Here is a 12,541-nt window from a genome sequence, read left to right on the forward strand (position 1 = left end):
TCTACCTGCCCCTTCTATCAGCCACTTTTAAAATCCAGAGCTTTCTCTTTCTCCCAACCCCATGTCACAGTGTAAACTTTAGGAGAGCAGGACATAGCACTGAATTAGGTCTGTCCTAAAAAGAGCCCTGAGCAGGCCTAGAGCTGAGCCCATGTGGAATTTCAGAATTTCAGCCCTGCAAGAACAGCTCCTCTTCCCTGTGCTTAGGGCAAAGGCAGTGCCTTTCTGTCCTCCTTGGTAGGGTTATTCACCCAAGCTCCTCCACAGAAGGAGTGAATTAGGAGCTGTCTCAGGGGATGTCACACTGGCAGCATCACTTCAAATGTTATTGTTCCATTTTAAATGGAAAGGAAAGAACCATTTCACTGCGTTTCCTGTGGGATCTGAATTCTGCAGATATATTCAATGGGTGCCTGTCTGCCAAGCAGGGGAATTTCTGAGAGTCTGAGTGAGAGGGACAGAGGGAACCAAGCACTTGGAAGAGTGCCAAGTGACCATGGACAGAGGAAGGGTCACACACAAGAAGATTTTTACGTCTTGGGTCTCTGACATGAACTGGCACAGGAGTTAATGGCATGGAAGCAAAGGATGATCAAGAAGAGGCTCCAGGGCCTGGAGCCCCTTGGCTCTGGAGCCAGGCTGGGAGAGCTGGGGGTGCTCACCTGGAGAAGGGACAGCTCCAGGGAGAGCTCAGAGCCCCTGCCAGGGCCTAAAGGGGCTCCAGGAGAGGTGGAGAGGGACTGGGGACAAGGGCCTGGTGGGACAGGACACAGGGAATGGCTTCCACAGCCAGAGGCCAGGGTTAGATGGGATGTTGGGAAGGAAATTTTGGCTGTGAGGGTGGTGACGTCCTGGCACAGGGTGCCCAGAGAAGCTGTGGCTGCCCCATCCCTGGTATCCAAAGCCTGGCTGGACAGGGCTTGGAGCACCTTGGGACAGTGGAAGATGTCCCTGCCCATGGCAGGGGGTGGAATGAGATGAGCTTTAAGGTCTCTTCCAGCTTAAACTCTCCTGTGGTTCTATGACACGTTTCCAGGGGTCACCCTTGGCAGGACACCCCAAAAGGCTCACCCCTTCCTGATCTGCTCTCAGAGAGGTGGCCCAGCCGTGCTCCTCTGCCTGGAACACCTGGAACACCTGGAACACCCCCAGCAGCATCAGCACCTGTCCTGGAGGTCTAGCAAACCTCCAAACCCCACACCTCCAGACCCTGTGTGCACACCCAGCCATGCAGCCCTCTAGGAAAGGGAAAACTCAGCCTGTGTGCACAAACACAGACATGTCCCACCTCCCAGTCCGTGCACAGAAGTGGGCAGACCCCATCTTGGACCTCCGTGACACTGTCAATGGCCTTGGGAGGAGAGTTCAGAGAAGTGGTTGTGGTTGGTGCCTCCCTTTGGGCCTGCCCCTGGCCTGGCATGGACCCCTAACCCTGGGGAGAGGAGCTGGGCTGCCTCAGGGGCAGGGAGGAGGAAAAGGCATGGAGAGAAGAGCCAGAGACCAGAGATGAGCCAGGGACAAGGCACAGTCTGGTGCAACACGGCCAAGGACAGAAACATCTGCAGCAACAGTGAGGCATGGGGCCTTATCTGGGCCTGGGGATGCTTTGGGCCTCTAAAGTCACCTGTGAAACCTCTAATTTCACCCAGTGAAAACAGGGCATCTGCTTCAAAACAACACAGTCATTTCCCCCTTATGTTCTGTGTTACCCACAGAGCTGAGGTGCCACCAGCTGGCTCTGCACGTGTCCCACCAGCATCTGGGGCTCCCCAGCACCCTCTGAGGCCAGCAGCCCCAGCTGGGGCTCCATTTAAGCTTCACATTCCTCTCCTGCTAATCCCAGATCCCAGATCCATTCAGGGACCTGGCAAACACTCAAACACACCCAGGGAAGTGAGCAGAGAGGATGAAGCTGCCAGAAGAGGCACTTTGAGCCCGGAGTAGGTGTGAGCGGCCCGGAGCTGCAGGGAGGTGAGGACAGACAGCCAGGGAGGAGAGGAGGATGCAGGAGCAGGCTGCTAATCTTGGAGGTCCCAGATCCATTCAGGGACCTGGCAAACACACAAACACACCCAGGGAAGTGAGCAGAGAGGCACTTTGAGCCCGGAGTAGGTGTGAGCAGCCCGGAGCTGCAGGGAGGTGAGGACAGACAGCCAGGGAGGAGAGGAGGATGCAGGAGCAGGCTGAGGATGCCGTGCAGGAACACCTCCCCTCCAGGCAAGCACTGCAGCCTCCCGGACAGCACTCCCTCCCTCCCATGTGGAAATCAGCAATCAAAAGCAGCAATTACCCCAAATCATAGCCCCTAAGTGACAAATAGCCCAGCCTGCCAGGCAGATCATGTGCTGCAGGAGGCAGGTTCCAACCTGCTCTCACACATTAAAGAGACGACCCTGTGCTGTTTATGCTGTCAGAGGCCTCATTATGGGAGAGATTTTCTCCAGATTCCCGAGGGGAGGGAGAGCTCAGGCACCCACACACGGGCTCTGCCACAGGTGAGCCTGGCTGCCCAGAACACCATGGTCCCCTTGGTGACCTCTGCAGAGCCCTGGTTCCCTGTCAGAAGCCAGGAAATCCCTCTGGCTGCCCTGGAGGACTCCAGCCCCTGCCCATGGGGCTCAGAGACCTTGGCACAGAGCCCAAGACCCCTGTGCCTTTGATTTAGCCCTTGGAAAAAACAATTACCAACCTTAGATGAAGAATTACAACAGTTTAAGTAGAATGAAATTACGACAGTTTAAGTAGAATGATAGTGAACTTATCACAGAGTGAAAAAATAGATTTTTTTGGGTTTTTAGAATGGGGGTTCAGGGGGCAAGATGGAGGGATCTGGGTGTGTCCAGACTTTCTTCTTCTTCTTCTTGGCCTCCATCTTCTGCTGTGATGGTGGCTCTTTTAGATTGGTTTAGGGTAGAAGCTCAGTGTCTAACATAGGTGATAGGTATTGGAAAGTAATTGTAAATATTGTACACGTAGTTTTTAGTATAAAAAGATAACACTGCCCTGGGGCAGGCAGAGTGCCTCTGTCTGTCTTGCTGAACAGACCTCAACTGGACAGGAGAAAGAATTTTATAGATAAGATACAATAAACAACCTTGAGACTGAGAAATTAAGAGTTCTGACTCCTTCTTCAACCACTGGGCTGGGAAAAGAGACTTTCCAACACATCTCAGGGTCACTGTGAGCAGCTAGAGAACCCACGAGTTCCCCTGCTCTCTGCTTCCCGCCAGGATTGCACTGCTCAGCCTCCACGCCTGTCTCCTTCCCCTACAAAATGCCTAAAAAGAAACAAAACTTTAATAAATACCTTTGCCAGGTCTGTGCTCAACCTCTTGGGCCTGGTTTGGACTTTCTGTGAGAGTGAAGATGAGCCTGGTCACAAATGATGTTCACTGTCTCTGTTTTGGAGATGCAACATTCCACTCCAAGTCAAGTAGACAAGTTTCTTGCCCAATTTTAGTGGCAATTTAGGGTCTTAATCAGGTTGTTGAACCCTTCTTTGTGATTTCTGGCTGATGGGTGCTGGGACTTCATCCATATTTGTCCTCATGGGCGAAACAGGAGGAGAAAGAGAAAAGTCACCTCTCCTCTAGGTCAAGCCTAGATTCAGAAGTCCTGGACTTCAATCCTGGCTCAACCACATGCCCCCACCATAGTCCTGATGGTAACAGTGATCCAGTTTCTAATGGCAGTGAAAAATGCAAATACCTTTTAATTCCCCAGCCTGCCCTGGGCCTTGTTAAATTTTGAGTTCTAAGATCAGGTGAAGCTGTACAATGGCAAATCCCACAGGTTTCCTTCAATAAATTCTTTCAGTAAGTTCTGAATGTTCTCTCCTGCTCTTTGCTCTATGTCCCAGATATGTCCCATTTCCCATTGTGATGCTGCTCTTTGCTTCCTCTCCCATCCCTTGGCCCTCATTCACCAGCCAGGATTTAGGGACAGTCCTAAATCCATGAGCAGAAACAGCTCTGCCCTGCTCCAGTCTCTCTGCCAAGGCCTGGCATGGAGCAGGGTTTGTGGGCTGTGCTGTAATTTCTGTGCTGGGGACCTGTGTCTATCCAGGAAATGGGTTTGAGCCATGAGCTGTCTCTGGATGTTGAAAATGCTGGATTCAGGTCTGGCAGAGCTGGGATTTCCTTTGCTGTTCCTCAGGCAGTGTGAGGGGATGATGCCCAGCTCAGGGTTGTGGCTCAGCTTGCAGGTGCTGTAGCCTCCCCTGGAGGGGACAGTGCAGGATGGAGGGGTTATGAGGCCTCTGCAGACAGGGAATGTCACCACAGGGACGCTGACACATGACTGCCTCTTCTTTCCACTGCAGGCGCCTCTCTGGAAACCAGATCTCCAGGATCCCTGGGGAAGCTTTCTCTGGCCTCTACAGCCTGAAGATCCTGTAAGTAACTGGTTTGTCTCTGCAGAGCAATCCCTGTCCCTGCCCCTCCCCAGCCCCTGGCCATGAGCAGGGACCTGCAGCCATCCTGAGGGATGCAAAGCTTCAAGGTGTGGGGTCAGGTGTTCAACCCATCCTGGCAAACCTGCCCTTGGTGACTGGGAAGCTGTCCCCCCTCAATGGGAGCTGTGTCCCACCCCAATGAGGAGCTGTGTACCCCCTCACTGGGGAGCTGTGTCCCCCCCAATGGGGAGCTGTGTCCCCCCCAATGGGGAGCTGTGTCCCCCCCAATGAGGATCTGTGTCCCCCCCAATGGGGAGCTGTGTCCCCCCCAATGAGGATCTGTGTCCCCCCCAATGGGGAGCTGTGTACCCCCTCACTGGGGAGCTGTGTCCCCCCCAATGAGGATCTGTGTCCCCCCCAATGGGGAGCTGTGTCCCCCCCAATGAGGATCTGTGTCCCCCCCAATGGGGAGCTGTGTCCCCCCCAGTGAGGAGCTGTGTCCCCCCTCAATGAGGAGCTGTGTCCCCCCCAATGAGGAGCTGTGTCCCCCCTCAATGAGGAGCTGTGTCCCACCCCAGTGAGGAGCTGTGTCCCCCCCAGTGAGGAGCTGTGTCCCACCCCAATGAGGAGCTGTGTCCCACCCCAATGAGGAGCTGTGTCCCCCCCAGTGAGGAGCTGTGTCCCCCCCAGTGAGGAGCTGTGTCCCACCCCAATGAGGAGCTGTGTCCCCCCCAGTGAGGAGCTGTGTCCCCCCCAGTGAGGAGCTGTGTCCCACCCCAATGAGGAGCTGTGTCCCCCCCAGTGAGGAGCTGTGTCCCCCCCAGTGAGGAGCTGTGTCCCACCCCACTGACTGAGCAGGTCCCCCCAGGGCACGGTGTGCCCACAATGTGCCCTGGGAGAATCTGCAGAGGTTCACATTTTGCATAAAACTCACCAAACCCCCCTCAAGTGGTGTCCCCCAGATGTGGAGTCCAGACCCCAAACTGGTCCCTTCTGCTCTGCTGCTGTGCCTGGGCTGGGTTGGAGCAACTCAAAGATCCAGGTACCTGGGAAAGGGGCCCGTGCTCTGTCCAGGTCAGCTGCCCTCACCACAAACCCCTTCACAGCGCAGGAGGCCTCTGCAGGCCTCTGGAGTGACCTGGGGAAGGTGGAATCCTTGGGCAGTGTGACCTGAGGGATCCAAGCCTGCCCCCATGGAGGCAGCTTGACCCTGGAGCTCTGCAGCCATCAGGGATCTGCTAACCCTGCCCAATAAATGTCACTGCAGGCTAACCCTGCTCAATAAATGGCACTGCAGGCTAACCCTGCTCAATAAATGGCACTGCAGGCTAACCCTGCTTAATAAATGTCACTGCAGGCTAACCCTGCTCAATAAAGGTCATTGCAGGCTAACCCTGCTCAATAAATGGCACTGCAGGCAGCACCCACCCCTGCTGCCCAGTGGGGAAGGTCTGAGGGACAAATCTCTGGAAACTTTGGAATCCCCACTCAGCTGAGCTGGCTCTGCTGTGGCACCTACACTCACACCTCCCTAAGGTGTCCCATTGCTCATGGAGTCACTCTGTTCTTGTGTCCATGTGAGAGCCCTCAGGGTCTGTGCAGGATGTTGAGGAGTCTCTTTCTCCCTGAGGAACCATCTTAAAAATCTTCTGCAATAAACATTTCATCCCCAAGGGGATGTTTTGAACTCAGCCACAATGTGAAATTGTTGTAGCTGGTCCAGTTTATGCAGAGAGAGCAGGTACAAACCTGCTCCAGGATTAGAGAGTATAAGGCTGTTTACTACGTCTTCTGAAGATGTAAAGTATGAATCCTGCCCTAAATCTCAGGGCTTAGAGATTTATCCATCCCCTGCATTAGGCAACAAATCAAAGGAACTGAGGAAAAACCGCAGCTCTCCCACCCAATTTCAACAAGAGGAGCCTTCTGCTCTGGGGACGGGAGCTTTTCAAGGTGCTTTTGATCAATTCTGTTTGTGTCAGGCCTGGGTAAGGGCAAATGCAGCTTTATTGGAGCAGTGCCTCCCTTCAGAGCCCACAGCTCCATGGGGAGGGGAGGGTGAGCTCTGCCCTCCTCCCTCAGGACAGGGCCACAGGCAGCACCAGCAGGGACAGGCTCACCAGAGCCAGCAGAGGAGGCAGATCAGGGCACTTCCAGCTGGAAATGTTGCACTGAGAAGCTTGAGGAGTGAGGGGGAAGCTTGAGGGGTAAGGGGAAAGCTTGAGGTGTTAGGGATCAGGGCATTTCATCTGGAAATGTTGCATGGAGAAGCTTGAGGAGTGAGGGATGAGGGCATTTCACCTGGAAATGTTGCATGGAGAAGCTTGAGGAGTGAGGGATCGGGACATTTCACCTGGAAATGTTGCATGGAGAAGCTTGAGGAGTGAGGGATCAGGGCATTTCACCTGGAAATGTTGCATGGAGAAGCTTGAGGAGTGAGGGATCAGGGCATTTCACCTGGAAATGTTGCATGGAGAAGCTTGAGGAGTGAGGGATCGGGACATTTCACCTGGAAATGTTGCATGGAGAAGCTTGAGGAGTGAGGGATCGGGGCATTTCACCTGGAAATGTTGCATGGCAAGCTCCAGGCTGTGCTGTGAGACCCGTGGTTGGTGTCCTCATGCTGCAGGATGAGCTGCCTTGCTCTCAGCCAGGCTGTGCCCAGGGTGGCATCTGGGCTGTCACGTCCCTCTGGCATGGGGGGACATGTGCCTGCTCAGGGCTTGGTGTAAAGGTGGAGCTCACAGTGCTGGGTTCATGATGGACTCAGGGACCTCTGAGGCCTTGTCCAGTCTCAATGCCCCTGTTGTTCTCTGGCACTTCCCTGACCCCAAACCTTCCCCAGGGGTGTGCAGAGCAGTAACCCAGCCACCAGGGGAGGAGGGTGGATGCTCACAGTGACTGCTCTACCCATGAACCTCTTATTTCACAAAGTTCCTGCTCCATCAAAGCAGGGGCACTACCAGACCCCACATCACTGGGAGCATTTCACTTTCCAGACTCTGATGGTTCTCCTGGCCTGTCTGCAGTGGAATGTGATACTGCCATGTCCTCTCACTACAGAAGATGCTCTGATTGTTTTCTGCAGTGTTTCTGTGGGCTCCACTGGAGCGAGGTCTTTGGGGGAAAGCAGTGGCAGATCCCTCACCCTCCAGGAAACGCAGCCATTGACCTCCATCTGTTCCTCTGTCACTGTAAGAGTAAGGGCAGCAGTGAGGGACACAATGGAGACAGACTGGTCCCTGGGAATTGCTGGAACAGGTCTAGAAATGTTGCCAGGACACATCTTGGGAGCCCTGAGCTTAATCACATTGGAAGGGCTCTTGGCAAGGCTGGGGACTTCACTCATTTCTCTACTGAGAGAAGACTGAGGAAAACCACAAGGTACTGAAGAAGGCAGGTGAAGGCCTTTTTGTGTTTCTTCAGGTTGTGAGTAAGGTCCTTCAGGTTGTGAGTAAGGTCCCTCAGCAGTGACCTGGCTGGGGCTGGTGGCTCTGCAGCAGCTCAGCAGGATCTGCTCCATCTCTCCAGCAGTCAGGGGGAACGAGTGTATTCCCTCAGTCTGCTTGTGGCCTGGGTTGGAGAGCGGAGCCTGGAGAGAGGCCATGGGGCTGGATCACCCTGCTCCTTGTGCCCTGAGAGTGGCCAAAAACCCTCATCCTCTTCCTCAGCCACAGCTCAGTTCCCTCTTCCCTTTGCTGCACTTCTCTGTACCCCGTCCAAGCCTGCTGAGGGTCAGAGTCCACTGCTGAGCTGGCTCCACCAAGATCTCCCTGTGATCTGGAGCTGAGACTGCAAATATCAATTTCAACCTAAAGGATTGGGAGGAGTTTGGGCTGCTGGGGGAGTGCAGTGATTTGTAGGGTGTTGTTGTTATGGACACTGTGGGTACTGCAGAGATAAGGGTGCAACCCTTAAAGCTGAACACTGGTGTAAACTGGTGCCTTGTGCAGCACACAGAAGTGTGCCAGGGAACTGGGGAGCTCCAGGGGACTGGGGAGCACCAGACAGGCCCCAGTTATGTCCATGTCCTGTGGGCTGCAGTTATGTCAGTGTCCTGTGCACCACACTGGGAGAGGACAGCATCTCATGGGGCATGGGGTGCTCAGTGCACTGCTCCCCAGCCAGACCAAATCCTTGCTCCCCTAGGGCCAGTGTAACCATTCCTGCAGCCATGTGCTTTGCTTGGCCCTTTAATCTCCACCAAAACCAGAGATAGTGAACTTTAATCTCCACCAAAACCACACAGATATTCCCTTCTCCAGAGGGTATCTGGAGATGGGAACATGAAGAGTCCATGAGACATGAAAGATCAGAGAGAGGCTGGGATCTCAGGTATTGAAAGACAAGAGCATGGAGGAAAGTCCTGTCTCCTCACTCTAGGCAGAGGCAAAGTACTGAGTTTATACTTAACCATTCTGGCTCTGCTGAAAATCAAAGCAGAAGAGGACTCAGGGAGGGAAAATCACCCTTCAGGCTTCACACTGAACTTCCCTGGGGGTGTTGGCCAGCAAAGGGCTGCTGGGCTGGGACCCCCATGCCCTGAGACTCCAGCTGTGATGCTTCTGCTCCTCCTGATGCTGGGCAGGCTCTGGCCAGGCCACGCTGTCCCACCTGGGCCCTGCCCTGCAGGACACGAGGCAGCAGCAGAGCAGCAGATGACAACAGGCAGAAGGATGGGGAAATGCCAAATCCTCACCTCTGGGGAGCCTAGAATAGAAATTGCAGGGCTGGTAGAAGAGTGGGATGGATGGGGCTCCCCCGGCCATGTCCCCTCCTGCAGCTCCTGTGCTCAGCTGGGCCCAGGGCAGCACAGGGGGCCCCAGTGCTCACAAGGGCCACTCCAAGCCTCTGGCACTCTGGCAGTCACAGCTGCCTGCGCCCTCAGCTCCTCTGCTGTGCCCCTCACAGCACCCTGCCCCTCTCATCTCCCTCTGCCCCTGCCTGGGCATCTTCTCCCCTCCTGCTGGCCCTGCTCAGGCCAAGGGCAGGGGGCAGCGAGCACCAGGAGCTGCCTCTGCTGCACACAGAGCCCCTTCCCACGGGGGGCACGCTGCCAGGCTGCTGCACCCTCTGCCATGGCTGGCACCCCACAGGACGTGTGGCTGCTGGCAATGGGCCCTGCAGCTCCATAACCATGGGCTGAGCTTCTCCTTCCCAGCTGTGCAAGGGCCCTGGGAGCCCCAGGGATGGATCCCCTGGGTTCTCTGCAGCCCCCTGGGATGGAAACCTCATCCAGGTGGGCAACTGTCCCACAGGGACCAGCACAGCCTCGGGGGCTCCTGCAGAGGGATTTGTTTCTGCAGCCCAGGTGTGCTGGTGTCCTGGGTCCTGCAGCCCAGCGAGAAGGATTGGGGGTCTGGTGGTGAACAATGAATCAGATGAGGTTGTGTTCACAGGGATCTGAGGATGAGGGAAGAGACAAGGATCTGACTCCATGTTTCAGAAGGCTTGATTTATTATTTTGTGATATATATTATATGAAAACTATACTAAAATAATAGAAGAAAGGATTTCATCAGAAGGCTGGCTAAGAATATCAAAAGAATGAATAACAAAGTTTCTGTCTTGGACAGAGAGTCTGAGCCATCTGACTGTGATTGGCCATTAATTAGAAACAACCATCTGTTGCATTCCACAGCAGCAGATAACCATTGTTTGCATTTTGTTCTTGAGGCCTCTCAGCTTCTCAGGAGAAAAAATCCTAAGGAAAGGATTTTTCATAAAAGATGTCTGCGACATGAGGTCACTTAACCTGGAGGAGAGGGGACTGAGGATGGACACAGACCTTCAAGGACAAGGGGAGGAGGGTGGATGCTCACAGTGACTGCTCCACCCATGAACCTCTTATTTCACAAAGTTCCTGCTCCATCAAAGCAGGGGAACTACCAGACCCCACATCACTGGGAGCATTTCACTTTCCAAAGACTCTGATGCTTCCCCTGGCCTGTCTGCAGTGCAATGTGGTGCTGCCATGGGCTCTCACTCCAGCTGCTGCTGCAATGAGTCAGGAAATACATCATCTCCATTTGTGAACATGAGGAATAGCAGGTTTTGGAGTAGATGGCCACAGGGATATTGAGAATGTTGTGTTTGTAGATATGGGTGCTGTGTTCCAGGCTGGCTGAGGTTTGACAAGTGACAGGCTGGGAATGGCTCCCCCAGCCACGACCAACTGAAACGTGGGCAATTCAGGAGCTGACTCACAGCAGGGTCAAAGATCTTCCCTCTGGTGGCAGGGGGGTCCCCTGAGGAGGCAGGCTGATATCTGGGGATGGAAACAATTTTCCTAGTTTAATTTCAGTGTGCTAGAGCCCTAGGGCTAATTGCAATCATGTGCAGGTCCACAAGTAAACTCTCACATGCTTCTTGGGCTGTCAAGGGGCCTGGTGCTTTCCCAGTCTTCCCAGAGAATCAGTTTATGTTTAAAAAAGGATGGGAAACACCCTGGGAATTCCTCCACCAACCCGCCTGTGCAGATGGTCTCTCCCTGCCCTCAGAGTGAATCCCAGAAGTTCTGGAACCTGGAGCAGATTCTTGGCTCTGCCTCCTCTGGCTGCTTCACTGCACAAAAACCACCTGGAAAGTGGCCATGGAGATAGGCCTGTGCAGAAACCATGCCGGGGTACACCCAGGGAAGCAGGTGTGTGGAGACCTGGAAGGGAGCACGGGAAGAGCCAAGCTGAGCTGCCCCACTGCAGCCAAACACCGTGCCCCAGATCTGCTGGGATGGGCTGGGATCTGCATGCATGGAGCCTGGAGCCAGCCAAGGGCAAGGGGCCTCTCAGACCCCTCAGGCAGGGCAGACTGACAGGGGGGATGCTCAGCAGCAGGAGCTGCTGCTCAGGGGTTTTCTGCACTGGCAGGTCCAGCCCTGTGCAGAGACTTTGGAGTGCAGCTCTCCTGGGGCTGCTCTGCAGCACGGTGCACCCACCTCCTCTCCACAGGGCTGATGCTCCTCAGTGCAAGCTTCATTGCCAGCATCATTGGAAGCCACTCCACAGGCTGTTTTGACCCCTCTGCAAACTCCTTCCCTTTCGAAATCAGCTCCTGGGTCCATGTTCTCCCAGCCTTGGAGCTTTCCAGGGTGGCAGAATATGCTGCTTAATGAGAGTATCTGGAAAACTGGAAACTTCTCCATCCTTCCAGACCTCCTCATGAGCTGCCTGGATGCTTCTCATCTCCAGGTGTCCTGGCTGGAGCTCCATCAGCCAGGAAGGTCCCATCCCACCTGGCCATGGGCTGCCTTGTGCTGCCACAGCTTCCCAGACATCCCAGCCTTGCTCAGGTGTCCCTCCCCAAACGCTGCCCTGCACAGCCAGGAGTGCCCCTGCTCTGACTCCTGGCTGAACATGCTGCAGCAGCAGCAGGGCTCTCTAGCCAAGAAGGAATCCCACACCAAACTCCACAGGGAAAGACTCCAAGTGCAACCACAACCTCCCCCCAAACCGTGGAGGGCAAAATGCCTGGGTGCATCCTCCTGGCTGCAGAGCCTGCACCCACAGCAGGCCCACCCTGGCACTCCATTCCTCAGCAAGCCCCAACCAGCCTGGGGGAGTGTGCAGACCCTGTGCTGCCCCAGCACTGCCTGCACAGCCTGGGGGGTGAGCACTGCCCAGGGTGTGAGCCCTGCACTGCCCAGCACTGCCCAGGGTGTGAGCACTGCCCAGCACTGCCCAGCACAGCTCTGGCCTGCCCAGCATTGCCCCAGCACTGTCCTGCACTGCCCAGGGTGTGAGCCCTGCACTGCCCAGCACTGCCCAGGGTGTGAGCACTGCCCAGCACTGCCCAGCACAGCTGTGCCCTGCCCAGCATTGCCCCAGCACTGTCCTGCACTGGCCGGGGTGTGAGCCCTGCACTGCCCAGCACTGCTCAGCACTGTCCTGCACAGACTTGGATGTGAGCACTCCCCAGCTCTGCCCTGCCCTCCCCAGCACTGCCCAGCATTGCCCTGGGGTGTGAGCACTGCCCAACCTGCCTGCACAGCCTGGGGTGTGAGCACTGCCCAGCACTGCCCAGCATAGCCCAGCACTGCCCAGCACTGCCCTGCACAGACTGGGGTGTGATCACTGCCCAGCACTGCCCAGCACTGCCCAGCACTACCCAGCATTGCCCAGCACTGCCCAGGGTATGAGCACTGCCCAGCAC

At 55.3% G+C, this 12,541-nt stretch overlaps 1 protein-coding gene across 1 annotated transcript in view; it reads left to right on the plus strand.

Moving 5' to 3' along the window:
• The window catches only part of LGR6 (leucine rich repeat containing G protein-coupled receptor 6), a 172,888-nt gene that overhangs the window by 71,445 nt on the left and 88,902 nt on the right, over positions 1–12,541 (plus strand). The window contains exon 3 of the mRNA XM_066565206.1: positions 4,322–4,393. Coding sequence (XP_066421303.1) covers positions 4,322–4,393 — 72 coding nt within the window. The remainder of the gene's footprint in view (positions 1–4,321; positions 4,394–12,541) is intronic.

This window comes from Molothrus aeneus, chromosome 24, assembly GCF_037042795.1.
Source record: "Molothrus aeneus isolate 106 chromosome 24, BPBGC_Maene_1.0, whole genome shotgun sequence".
Classification (NCBI taxonomy): domain Eukaryota; kingdom Metazoa; phylum Chordata; class Aves; order Passeriformes; family Icteridae; genus Molothrus; species Molothrus aeneus.